The sequence below is a fragment of the Dichotomopilus funicola genome (assembly GCF_033296635.1).
Source record: "Dichotomopilus funicola strain CBS 141.50 unplaced genomic scaffold C8A04scaffold_6, whole genome shotgun sequence".
Taxonomy (NCBI): Eukaryota; Fungi; Ascomycota; class Sordariomycetes; order Sordariales; family Chaetomiaceae; genus Dichotomopilus; species Dichotomopilus funicola.
The window spans coordinates 659,758-673,885 of NW_026944027.1; the positions used below are offsets into that span (position 1 = coordinate 659,758).

At 60.7% G+C, this 14,128-nt stretch overlaps 1 protein-coding gene across 1 annotated transcript; it reads left to right on the forward strand.

The window, feature by feature from the left end:
* Positions 1-1,184: 1,184 nt before the first annotated feature.
* On the forward strand, positions 1,185-13,815 carry C8A04DRAFT_25448 (uncharacterized protein; the record flags this gene model as incomplete). The annotated part of the gene is made up of 3 exons (XM_062779563.1): positions 1,185-2,490; positions 2,625-10,637; positions 10,847-13,815. 3 exons carry the CDS (start codon positions 1,185-1,187, stop codon positions 13,813-13,815), a joined length of 12,288 nt encoding a protein of 4,095 aa, XP_062640240.1.
* Positions 13,816-14,128: the final 313 nt, after the last annotated feature.

Here is a 14,128-nt window from a genome sequence, read left to right on the forward strand (position 1 = left end):
GGCCTTGACATGACAGGCTTTGACAGGTCACAGCGGATGGATTCCGCGCGGTTTAATCGCTTGGCTTTCGGGTGGAAATAAAGCTTGGAAAGCTTGACAGGTCGCTCTAAACTCGGCGACAGAACCGAATTGCCGGATCTGGTGTCTATCGGCACAGTGGAGACGTTGAAATCACAGGCATGTCGGACTTGGTTTGGTAACCCATTCAGTGACCTGCTAACTCCTTAGGGACTTGCGGGTGAAGTCGGGGTTGAATTCCATTGCGCCATCACAAGCTGGACGAGAGGAGGGACACCCCCGACGCCCCCAAGCACGTCAGACTAAGTACCGCAGCGGTTCCCGCACCACACACCAAACCAAGCGAGCGATGGGGACAACCCAGTTGGCGATGGGAAAATGCCCGATGCTGGGTGGCGGGCGGGAAGTACCGTCCCCGCAATTTCTAGGCGCCCAGGTACATGAGACATGACTGAATTGGCCGGCCCTGCCAAGACGGGCTGATCGGCGCCTCCCGCGGCCGGGGTCCGTCCCACTCTAACCACTCACTTCATGTACTTCGTACTGTACTAGGGTTAGGAGACCAAGTGCGACGTTTTTATTTTCGGTGATAAGGCAGTGTAACTGGCAGATATGCTCCGGCCCGTCCATTCGCGAGACGGCGCCAATCATTTTTCGGTGGACGCTTTTCGGCTTTGATTATGCACACGCCCACGGCCCGTGTGTTTCCGGTCAATGGTGTTTAGTGTCTGATGACTGATTACAAGGGGCGATTACTGATTACTGACGATGCACTAGCACCATCCGTTCTGGGCTTGCCGGTCCGAAGAATCTGGCTACATGTGTTGAGTCGGCAGCTGGCACGGGAGTTACTGGCCAAGAGTTACTGGCCGGGGATCCACTTGTTCTATCACCGAAGCCGATGTACTGTCGGCGAAGCGGCCATGCCATCGGCCAGCTGTTGTCGGCCGCCATCTCATCGGACAGCCGGCCGCTTGAGATTCGGTGGTTTACGTTCGGTGTAAGTCGTGTAAGGCAGAGTATTGGGCGGCCGGCGAGAGCAAGAGACCACAATGGGTTTATACTTATGTGTTGATCGATCCTGCGCTGATGCACACCCAGTCGTACTTGGCAAGCATTGGTTTCTTCAACTCATACCACCAATACTAACAACCAACAACTTCAACATGACCAACCCAGGCCGCGAACCCATCGCGCTGGTAGGCAGCGGCTGCCGCTTCCCCGGCGGCGCCCACTCACCCTCCTCCCTTTGGCGTCTCCTGGCGGAGCCCCGTGATGTCTGCCGTGACATCCCCGCTAGCCGGTTCGATACGCGCGGCTTCTACCACCCAGACGGCACGCACCACGGCAGCACCAACGTGCTGCGGTCTTACCTCCTCGAGCGCGACGACGACCTCCGCACCTTCGATGCCGGCTTCTTCAACATCAGCCCGCACGAGGCCGAGTCCATGGACCCGCAGCAGCGCCTCCTGCTCGAGACGGTGTACGAAGCGCTCGAAGCCGGCGGGCACACCATTGACGCGCTGCGCGGGTCGGATACCGCTGTGTATGTGGGCACTATGGGCGTGGATTACTACGACACGCTGGTGCGCGACCTGCAGACACTCCCGACGTATTTCGCCACGGGCACAAACCGCGCGATTCTGTCGAACCGTGTGTCGTATTTCTTCGATTGGCATGGCCCCAGCATGACGATTGACACGGCGTGCTCGTCCAGTCTCATCGCCGTGCACCAGGGTGTGCAGGCGCTGCGGAGCGGGGAGTCCCGCGTGGCGGTCGCCTGTGGCACGCAGGTGTTGCTCAACCCCGAGATGTACGTGGCCGAGAGCAAGATGAAGATGTTGTCCCCTACGGGGCGGTCGCGGATGTGGGATGCGGGGGCGGACGGGTATGCCAGGGGTGAGGGTGTGGCGGCGATTGTGATGAAGAGGCTGAGTGATGCCATTGCGGATGGGGATGCGATTGAGTGTGTGATTCGTGAGACGGGCGCGAATCAGGACGGGTTTTCGAATGGCATTACCGTGCCGAGTACCGAGGCGCAGGCCGCGCTGATCCGGCAGACGTATGCGCGGGCGGGGCTGAATCCGGAGCAGAATCTAAAGGACAGGCCGCAGTTTTTTGAGGCGCATGGGACGGGCACGCAGGCGGGAGATCCCAAGGAGGCCGCGGCCATTGCGGGGGTGTTCTCCCCCCAGTCTCTGGGAGAGGGTGACAACAACGACACCAAAACACCCCTGTACGTCGGTTCGGTCAAGACCGTGATCGGCCATCTGGAGGGTGCGGCCGGACTGGCGGGTTTGCTGAAGAGCGCCCGCATGATCCGGGCCGGGGTGATTGTGCCGAACCTGCTGTTTGAGACGCTAAATCCGGCGATCGAGCCGTACTATCGGGGTTTGTGCGTACCAACGGCGACAACGGCGTGGCCAGCGCTGGAGGAGGGCGTGCCACGGCGTGTGAGTGTGAATAGCTTTGGTAGGTGCTGTCCTTGTGTTCCCCTGGTTACCCCTGACCTCTGACCTTCATCAACCATACCCAACCCTAACCCTGTGTTTACTGTTTACTTTCCCCCGAGCCCCTGAGCCCGACTGACTAACATGACGTGATAGGCTTCGGCGGCTGCAATGCCCACGCCATCCTGGAGGAATACCAGCCAACCACTCAACCCTCGCCTTCTTCCTCCTCTTCGATTGCATTCACACCCTTTACCTTCTCCGCCATCTCCGAAGCCTCACTGGTCGCCCAGCTGCGCGCGTACCAGTCCCATCTTTCCACCCACCCCGAAATCAACCCCGCGGACCTCGCCTGGACGCTGCAAACTCGCCGCACCGAGTTCCCTATCAAAGCGGCCTTTTCCGCCACGACCATCGACCGCTTGGCCGCCAAACTCGACACCAAACTCGCCGCTGTCGACGCCAGCCCCGAAGCCACCGTTGGCACGCGCACTACTACGACAGGCGCCCCCCGGATTTTGGGAGTATTCACAGGCCAAGGCGCACAATGGGCCACCATGCTCGCCCAGCTCATTCACACCTCCCCATTTGTCCGCGCCCGCCTGGCCGAGCTCGACACCTCACTCGCTACCCTCCCTGACGCGGCTGACCGGCCAACTTGGACCTTGGCCTCCCAGCTCCTTGCCGAGGGGACCGCGTCCCGACTGTCCGAGGCTGCGCTCTCCCAACCGCTGTGCACAGCCGTGCAGATCGTTCTTGTTGACCTGCTCCGCGCAGCCGGGATTTCCTTCTCCGCTGTAGTCGGGCATTCGTCTGGCGAAATCGCAGCCGCATACACCGCCGGTTTCTTATCCGCGCACGACGCGATCCGCGTGGCGTACTACCGCGGCGTGCACGCCCGACTGGCTGGAAACCCCAGCGGGAACGGGCAGAAGGGTGCCATGCTGGCGGTCGGCGCGTCATGGGAAGAAGCCCAGGACTTGGTCAACAGTGAGGAGTTCAAGGGCCGGTTGGCGATTGCGGCGCATAATTCGCCTGCTAGCGTCACGCTGTCTGGTGATGAGGACGCCATCTTGCTTGCGAAGCAGGCGTTGGATGCGACCAAGACGTTTGCCAGGCTGTTGAAGGTTGATACGGCGTATCATTCGCAGCATATGATTCCTTGCGGGGAGGCGTATGTCGCGTCGTTGAGGGCCGCGGGGGTGTCTGTTCTCCCTGGGGATGAGAATGTGAAGTGGTTCTCGAGTGTCAACCCCAACAGTGTTCCCGTGAAAGGGAGTGACGCGCTTAAGGACCTGTACTGGCGCGATAACATGGCCAACTCGGTTCTGTTTACCGATGCGGTGCGAAACGCGCTGGCCAGTGATGAGCAGCTGGGTCTGGCAATCGAGGTTGGGCCGCACCCGGCGCTCAAGGGGCCGGCGACGCAGATTGTTGCTGACGTCCGCCCTTCCACCATCCCTTACACTGGTGTCCTCAGCCGCGGGGCTGATGACGTCGAGGCGTTTGGGGATGCCCTCGGGTTCTTATGGACTCAGCTTGGCAGCAAATCTGTCAACCTCCAGGCGGTCCACAATCTTCTCCAGGGAACAGACACACCACAAACCCACCAGTTGGTCCTCGACCTGCCGACCTACCAATGGAATCACGACCGCTCCTACTGGGGCGAGTCTCGCGCATCCAAACTCGACATGCGCCACCGCAGCCAACCACCCCACGAACTCCTCGGTGTCCCCTCGGCCGAGTCCACACCGCAGGACCTGCGCTGGACCAACGTCCTCAAAGCAGGGGAGATCCCCTGGCTGGACGGACATCAGCTGCAGGGACAGACGGTGTTTCCGGCTGCGGGGTATGTTACCATGGCGCTGGAAGCCGCTCGAGTTGCTGCGCGTGCGAACCCAGACAAAGAAGTGGAAGTGCTGGAAGTGCACGACCTCGCCATCCCCAAAGCCATCACCTTCGACGAGGCGGACAGCGCAGGGGTGGAAACGCTTGTGACGCTCACGGGCGTGCGGTACTCGGCCGAAGACAACAGCACCACGGCCGACTTCTCCTGCTACGCGCTTCCCGTATCCACAGCTGCTGCGGTGCTTGATGAGCGGTCCATGGAGCGTATGGCGCATGGTTCCGTCAAGATTGTGTATGGCCAACCCGACGCCAACGCCCTGCCCTGTGTGGCTCCGGAGGAGTATAACATGGCCGCTGTCGACACAGACGCGTTCTACACTACCCTGCGGAAACTCGGGTACGGGTACGACGGAGCGTTCCGCAGTGTGTCTGGCCTCAAACGCAGGCTGGATGCGGCTGTTGTCAAGGCGGATTCGTATGATTATACCGATCCCGCCGCTGGGGCTGGGCCGCAGTGGACGGCTGAGACGGTGTATCTGGTGCATCCGAGCACGCTGGATATTGCCTTCCAGACGACAATGCTGGCGTACTCGGCTCCCGGGGACGGACGGCTGTGGTCGCTGCATGTGCCGACGGCAATGAGAACGGTGCGGGTGAACCCGGCTGTTGCGGCTACTGTTCCGTTAGGGAAGACCCCGATTCCGGTGTCGGCTGTTATTGAGAATGACATCACTACGGCTGGGGCAGCTGGACCGGGAGATGGCTTTGCGGCCAGCATCGAGCTGCTGAGCCCCGACGGTCAGCACGGGCTCATGCAAGTGGACGGGTTTGTGATCCAGCCATTTGCGCCGGCTTCTGCAGCGGACGACCGGGCTGTCTTCCGGTACACCAAGCTGGACGTGGCCGTGCCGGATGGCAACCTCGTTGTGGGCAACACCCGCCCGTCCGCGGCCGACACGGAGCTTGGCATCCTCTGCGAGCGTGTGTCGTACTACTACATCCGGAAGTGGAATGACGAGCTGGCCGAGGCCGACTGGGAATCCGGCCAACCGCACCATCTTTCTCTACGCGACTGGGTCATTTACACAGTCACCAGTGCCGCGCGCGGCCACCACCCGACGATGAAGCCGGAATGGGCCGCCGACACCCACGAGCAGATCCACGCGCTCATGGCCAAATTTCCCGACAGCGTCGACCTCAAGCTTCTCCGGGCCGTCGGTGAGCACATCCCCGCGTCTGTCCGCGGCGAGACGACTATCCTCGAGCACATGCTGAAGGATAACGTCCTGGACGATTTCTACAAGTACGGTCTCGGGTTCCCGCGGTATAATGCCTTCTTGGCTGGCGTGGCGCGGCAGATTGCGCATCGCACGCCCCGGGCCAATGTCCTCGAAATCGGCGCTGGTACAGGCGGTGCGACCAAGTCGGTGCTCGCTGCTATCGGCGACAGTGTATCGGCATACACGTACACGGATATCTCTGTTGGCTTCTTCAACAACGCCGCGGAGATGTTCAAGCAGTATGCGGCGAAAATGGTGTTCAAAACACTCGATATCGAAAAGGACACCACTGCCCAGGGGTATGTCGACCAGTCCTTCGACCTCATCATCGCCTCCAACGTTCTGCACGCTACGGTATCCCTCCACGCGACCCTGGAAAACACCCGCCGTCTGCTCAAACCGGGTGGTTACCTGCTGCTTCTCGAAATCACCAACCAAGGCCCCACTCGCTTCGGCAACGTCATGGCCGGTCTTTCGGGCTGGTGGCTGGGTGCCCCCGACGGGAGGAAATACGCGCCCACCGTGACACCCGGACGATGGCATTCGGCCCTTCGCAAAGCCGGGTTTTCCGGTGTCGACTCCATCACACCCGACGTCGGTGGTGTGGCCTGGCCGTGCTCGATCATGGCTACCCAGGCGGTGGACGACCGGGTTCAGTTCCTTCGTCGCCCGTTGGCACTGCCCGCGACGTCGGCGGCCACGGTGCATTTTGAGAGCTTGGTTGTTGTGGGCGCGCAGACGCTTGATACAGCGCGGATTGTGGAGACTCTCACGGAGCATTTGTCCCGGTTCGCTGCGCAGGTTACTGTCCTCCCTACTTTGCCCACGGAGGATGAGGCGGAAGAGTATATTACGCCTCTGACGACGGTTATTCTGCTGGCTGACTTGGATGCTCCCCTCTTCCGCAACATGACCGCTTCGCTTTCTGCTACGGAAGAGACACTCGCGGGCCTGCAGCGTGTACTAGACCGGGCGGGTACCGTACTCTGGCTCACACGCGGCGCACACGTCGATGAGCCGTTCCATGGCTCCAGTGTGGCGTTCATGCGCAGCGTGCGCAGTGAAGCGCCGCACTTGGGGCTGTACAGTGTGGATGTGCATAAGGAGTTGGAGGATCGGGTCGTGGGACGGGTTGTTGCGGAGTATGTGTTACGGTCGACTGCGCTGTCCGAGTGGGAGGACGGTATCGAGCAGGATACTGAAGGGGGTAGCAACATCCTGTGGCCGCGGGAGTTTGAGGTTGTCGTGGACGCGCAGGGCCGGTTGACACTGCCGCGGCTGATTGCGCACAAGGGGCAGAATGCGAGACATAACGCGGGCAGACGGGCAGTCACGAAATCTGTCGCTGGGCCCGTGGCTCTCGCGTGGAAGGGGGGCAAGCCGGTGCTGGTTGCGAGCCAGCGGCTGGCTTCGACGACAGAGGACCGTGTCAAGGTTGTCAGCTCGAGTGTCTCGGCTGTTCGCGTGGCCGAAGATACCTTTTTGTTTGTGGGAACCGGCACTGGAAAACATGGCGATGTTGCGTTTTTGTCGACCACCAACGCATCTGAGGTTGTTCCCCTCGTTTCTACCCCCCTGGCAGGCGCAAGCACAAACACCCCCGCTATCATCAGCGCACTCCTCGCAGCCTCCATCCTCTCGGAAATCCCGGCCTCCCAGAGCCTTCTCGTCCTCGCGAACCTCGCCAACACCTCTCTAGCCACTGCTCTCATTCAACTGGCATCTGCCCAAAACATCCGCGTCACAGTAGCTGTCGACGCCTTGCAGGTGTTTGAGGACGACGTGGATCCGGACTGGGTGCGGATTAGTCCGCGTGCGTCGAGACATGCTCTGCGCGGAGTGTTGAAGAGCGCTGGGGGTGTGACGCATTTCTTGGATTTGACCACTCGTGAAGTGCCGAGTGCGCTGGGGCATTTGCTGAGGGGAGTCTTGGGGGGAGTTAAAGGTGTGGAGTTGGGCGGGTTTGTCCGGAATGCTTCTGGCGTTGGCTCAGTACAGTTGACGGAGGAGTTGACCGAGAAATTGAAGGGCCAGGTGGACCAGGCACAAACACTGTCACTCCCCCTCACCCAGCCACTCGACGCTTCCACTCTCGACACCTCAACCGTCGACACTCTCTCCGCCATCACCTGGCCCACTACCCCGGTCACAACCCTCATCCCCACCCTCAACCCGTCCACTCTCTTCACCCCCAGCACCTACCTCTTGATCGGTCTCGCCGGCAGCATCGGCCAGTCCCTCGCCGAATGGATGCTCGCCCACGGCGCGGGGTGTGTCATCCTCGCCAGTCGCACGCCCAAGGTCGATCCGCGCTGGCTGGCCTCCTTTTCCGGCGCGGTCCGCATTTTCTCGGTGGACGTCACCGACCTGTCTGCTGTCGAGGCTCTCGTCAAGAAAATCCGGGAAACGGCTGACATCCCCCCCATCGCGGGCGTCGCCAACGGCGCTATGGTCCTGCACGACGCGCTCTTCTCCAACATGACACCTGCCCAAATGCACACCGTCCTGCGCCCCAAGATTACGGGGTCGTACAACCTCGACCGGGCTTTTGCGTCAGACGACCTCGAGTTCTTCATCCTGTTCTCGTCTGTCATTTGCGTGTCTGGCAACTCCGGCCAGGCCAACTACGGCGCGGCTAACGGGTATGTGCAATCCCTGGCTCGGCAGCGTCGCCGGAGAGGGCTGGCTGCGTCGGCGTTGGATGTTGGGCGGGTCGTGGGTGTTGGGTATGTTGAGACTGCTGGCGAGACGGTTGCCGGGCAGTTGGAAAGGATGGGCTTGGATACGCTGTCTGAGGGGGATTTGAGGGTGGCTTTTGGGGAGGCTATTCTTGCTGGGCGTCTGCCCGTTACCGGCACTGCGGGAGAAGAAGAGGAAGAAAGCGGAAACGGCATCGTCACCACTGGAATCCGCAACATCCGCCGCGACGAAGACATCCGCGGCCCGTGGTTCTCCAACCCCCTGTTTGCCCACTGCATCGTTGACGCCATTGACGCTGTCGACGCCCGCGCGGGCAACGACAAGGAAGGCCCCGCGCTGCCTGTGAGCCAGCAGCTCGCTCGCGCCACTACTGCCGAGGAAGGCCTGGAGGTGTTGGTCTCGTGTTTTGAGGCCCGGCTGCGGGTAATTCTGCAGATTTTCGATGGCGAGTTGGATCGCGATGCGCCGCTTGTTCAGTTGGGGATTGACTCGTTGGTTGCTGTCGAGGCACGGTCGTGGTTCTTGAAGGAGTTGAAGGTGGATATGCCCGTGTTGAAGCTGGTGGGCGGAGCGTCGGTGAAGGAGGTTTGTTTGTTGGCCTGGGAGAAGTTGCCCGAGGGGTTGGTCGGTTCCCTTGGTGAGGCCAATGTCAATAAGGAAACCGTTGCCGTGGCAACGGAAAGGGGGCCGGAGACAGAAAGGGGCTCGAAGGACCTGGGCTCGACCACCCGCTCGCCGTCGGATGCGGGGACTATGGACGACTCGGAGGATGTTACTCGGTTGGCGTCGAGTGCTACTACGCCTGCGACGGTCTCGGAGGCTGGCGATGAGCCCGAGACTGTCCTTAAGCAGACCGAGGCCGAGACCAAGACGGACACCAAGGCCGAGACCAGGACCATCGAGACTCTCCCAGTCGAGACCAAGACAGTTACCCTCAACGAGAAGGACAAAACCCCCATCTCCCTCAGCCAATCCCGGTTCTGGTTTCTCCACCACCTCCTGGCCGACCCCAGCACTTACAACGTCACCCTCCACTACCACATCACCGGCCCGCTGCGCATCCCCGACCTCGCCCGCGCCGTCCGCACCGTGACCGCCCGCCACGAAGCGCTACGCACCGCCTTCCTCGCCGACCCGACCGACCCCAGCCAAGCCTACCAAAAAGTCCTCCCCACTTCCCTCGTCCGCCTCGACCACCGCCCTCTTTCGTCCCCGTCAGACCTCGACGCGGAATACGCCCGTCTCCAATCCCACCCCTTCGACCTCGCCAGCGGCGACCTGATGCAACTCGTCCTGTTAAGCGACGGTCCCACCTCCCACCACCTCCTCATCAACTACCACCACATCATCATGGACGGCGTCTCCCTCCAAGTCTTCTTCACCGACCTCGACAAAGCCTACACTCACCGTCCTCTCGGCCCCCGCCCCCCGCAATACCCCGCTCTCTCCACCGCACAGCGGACAGCCTACACCTCCGGCGCGTTCGCCACTGACCTTGCCTATTGGCGGTCTGTCTTCCCTGCTGATGACCCGCCGCCGGTGTTGCCTTTGCTGCCGATGGCGAAGGGGAATGCCCGGTTGGCGATGGGGCTGTTTGATACGCACCAGGTGTCCCGCAGGTTGGAGGGCGGGTTGGTGGGCAAGGTGAAGGCGCTGGCGCGCGCGCAGAGGGCCACGCCGTTTCATTTGTATTTGGCTGCTTTTAAGGTGTTGTTGTTTGCCCTGCTGCCGGAGACGACTGATCTCACGATTGGTATTGCCGACGCGGCTCGACACGAGGATGCTGTCATGGGCAGCATCGGGTTCTTCCTCAACCTCCTCCCGCTGCGGTTCCGTCGGGGCGGTGCTCCCGCAAACGACAAGGGGGAAGGAAAGAAAAAGCAGACCCTTGCGGAGGCTGTTTCGGAAGCCCGCGACACCGTCTACGCCGCCCTCGGCGCCTCCCGCGTCCCCTTCGACGTGCTCCTCACCGAACTCGGTGTCGAGCGCTCGGCGGGGCACAGCCCGTTCTTCCAAGCCTTTTTGGATTACCGTCTCGGGTCGCAGGAGAAGCACAGTTTCGGTTCTTCTGGGACAGGAAAAGAAGGAGAATGCGAATTCGAACTCACCCGCGCCCGGCCTGGACGCACGGCGTATGATGTGACTCTGGATGTGATGGAGAACGCGGCGGATGCGCTGGTGGTGGTGCGTATGCAGAAGGGGTTGTATGAGGAGGGGGCCGCGGGGCTGGTGTTGGATTTGTTTGTGAAGGTTGTGGAGCAGATGGTGGGGAATTCAGAGGCTGAGGGGGTGGACTTGCTGGGGGGTGTGGTGGATAAGGTTGGTGAGACGGTGGGAAGGGGTGAGTGACATTTTGTCTCTTTGTTTTGGGGTTGTGGTGATTGGTGTTTACTTGGTGGCGTTTACCCCTGAGTGCATACCCTAACCCTGACCCTAACCCGTACTTTGTCCCTACCCTAACCCTGTTTACTATGCATCTTCCCCTATCCTCACTCTTCCATTTTCTCTACTTCCTGTCGTCCTTTTCCTTGCTATCACTGACACACACAGGCCCTGCTCTTGAATCCAACTGGCCGGCAACCCTTCCCCACCGCATCGACGCCATCGCGCAGACACACCCGACTAAGCCCGCCGTTCAAGATGACTCGCGCACCCTGACCTACGCCGAGATGACCGCCCGCATCGAAGCCATTGCGCACACCCTAAAGGCCCTTCCCGGTTTCGCTCCCGGTGCCCGCGTTCTAGTCTTTGAACAAGCCACGGCCGACTGGGTGTGCTCGATGCTGGCCATCATGCGCGTCGGGGCCGTGTACGTCCCCCTGGACCTGCGCAACCCCCTGCCGCGTTTGGCTGCGGTAGCCAAAGACTGCGCGCCGTTTGCCATTTTGGCAGATAGCGTCACCGTGGTAGACGCCCCACAGCTGGAGGTCCCCGATGCGCACATCGTGGATGTTTCGACGGTCCCCCGGCAATCGGAGAAGCCAGTTCCCAATGAATCCTCCGCCGACGCCACGGCCGCCATCCTGTACACTTCTGGCAGCACGGGCACACCTAAGGGAATCGCAGTCACTCATGACGGTCTGCGCAACGAGATCGAGGGCTACACCAAGACCTGGAACCTCGGCGCCGAGCGCACCCTCCAACAGAGCGTCTTCACCTTCAACCACTCGTCCGACCAGATCTACACGGGCCTTGTCAACGGCGGCACAGTTTACGTGGTCCCCAGTCACCTCCGCGGCGACCCGGCCGAGATCACGCGCATCATGGCCGACCACGGCATCACCTACACCAAAGCGACCCCCTCCGAGTACCTGCTCTGGATCGAGCATGGCGCCGAGAATCTGCAGAAAGCGGGCCGCAGCACCTGGAAATTTGCCTTTGGCGGTGGTGAATCTCTCACTACCAGTGTCCCATCCGGCCTGGCCGCTCTCGAGCTGAGCCCCGACTTCCGCTTCTTCAACTCGTACGGCCCGACGGAGATTTCCATCTCCTCCCACAAGGTCGAGATCCCCTACCGCGATTCTGCTTCCCTTTCCTCCGTTGCCCGCATCCCGTGTGGGTTTTCCCTGCCCAACTACCACACCTACATCGTCGACCCGTCTGACGCTGTCCCGGCCCGGGCTTACCCGCCTTACATGCCGGGTGAGGTGTGCATCGGCGGCGCTGGTGTGTCACAGGGGTACTTGAACAACCCGGAGCTGACGGACAAGCACTTCGTTCCGAACCCGTTTGCCACTGCGGAGGATGTTTCAAAGGGGTGGACTCGTATGTACCGGACCGGGGATATCGGACATTTGACGGCGGACGGACAGTTGGTCTTCCGCCATCGGATTGCGGGCGACACGCAGGTGAAGATCAGGGGGTTGAGGATTGATTTGCGGGATGTGGAGAGCAATATTGTGGGTGAGTCCGGCGGAGTGTTGCAGGAGGCGGTGGTCACGCTGCGAGACGAAGAAACTGGAGTGTTGGTTGCGCATGTGGTGTTCTCACCTGCGCAGGCCGCCGAATGGAGCGAAAGCCAGAAAGAAGCCTTCCTCGAGGGGCTACTCGCCAAACTGCCGGTCCCGCAGTACATGATCCCCGTCCTGGCTATCCCCCTTGCCAAACTCCCGCTCTCCGCCCACGCCAAAGTCGACCGCAAAGCTGTCCGGGCTCTGCCTCTCCCCGAGCGCCAACTCAAGGGTTCGTCCGAGGCTGAGTCCGAAGAGCTGACCCCGACAATGGCCACCCTCCAAACCATCTGGCGCGCCGTCCTCGGTGCCCCGGTTTCTGGCAGAGCTATCACTCCGTCGACTAGCTTCTTCCACGCCGGCGGCAACTCCTTGCTGGCTATCCGTCTCCAGGCCCAGGTCAAGACCCACTTCCGCGTTGTGCTGCGGCTGATGGATATTCTGGAGGCGCATACCCTGCGGGATATGGCGCGGAAGATTGAGGAGAGCGCTGTCGAGGGGCTTTTGGATTGGGAGCGGGAGACTGCTTTGCCTGATCTCGACGCTGTCCTGGCCGATCTCCCAACACTGAGCGAGCAAACCAAGAAGACCGGCACAACCATCCTGGTGACCGGATCAACAGGTTTCCTAGCCCGGCACATCCTCCCCCACCTCGCCGCCAACCCCACCATCACCCAAATCCACTGTCTCGCCGTCCGCACCCCCTCCAAGATCCCCACTCTCTCCTCCCCCGCGCTTCAAGCTAAACTTACCATCCACCCCGGCGACCTCACCCTCCCCCGTCTCGGCCTCGACGCCGCAACTTTTGCCTCGCTAGCCTCCCAGGCCGATGGTATCCTCCATCTAGGCGGTGGTCGTTCCTTCTGGGATCACTACCATGTTCTGCGCGGGGTGAATGTCAACTCTACCAAGGAGGTCGTCACGCTGGCTGCTGCTGCGGCTGGGAAGAACGTGCCGGTGGTGTATATCTCCAGCGTTGGTGTCTTGCCTGATGGGAGTGACGTCGCGGAGTCGGCGGCTGCAAACCCGCCTGCGGTGGATGGCACGAACGGGTATGTGGCTTCGCGGTGGGCGAGTGAACGGGTGTTGGAGAAGGCTGGGGAGGCGTGGGGGGTTAAGGGGGTTGTGGTACGGTTTTTGCCTGCCTCTTCTGCCGCTGGTACAGAGAATACGGAGGAGGAGGTTCTGAAGGAATTCCTCCACTTTGCTCGGCTGAGCAAGACGCTTCCGGATTCGACAGGTTGGCATGGACGCGTGGATATGAGTCCTGCTGGTGAAATTGCTTCGCTGCTGTCTGACAAGCTGTTGGCCCTTGCCTCGTCTGCGGACAAAGAAGGAGCAAAGACGGACACGGAGTTTGTGCATCTGCCGAGTCAGTCATCGGTGGATGTGCAGGCACTACAAGTGTGGTTGGAGGAGAGGATTGGGGAGGTTGAGGGAGGAAAGGTGGAGAGAGTGCCGCTGGTGCAGTGGATGGGACGGATTAAGAGACTGGGTTTTGGCCAGTTGATGACTTCGCAGGAGGTTACTGTCGGCGGGCCGGGGGCGGGGTTGGAGTCGAAGCGGTAGATGTTTCTTGGTGGTTTCTTATGTTATGGTGTTAGGAGCTTGATTTGTTTTCGTGGGACTGGTGGTCTTCCAAGGGGGTGGTGGTCTCTGATGGTTTGAGTGTTTGCGGTTTTCCTTTTGAGATTCTTGGGTATTTGACATGAAGGTTGGGTTTAAATCTGTTTGGATTTATTTTGATTTATTTCCTTTGTTACGGAGTTAGAGACTGGCGTTGGTATTGATTGAGTTACGAACGACGCGTTTGATCTTGCGATACTTTACATGCTACCTGTTTTCCTGAAATTTTATTCGTTATTTCTGACCCGACAGCTGT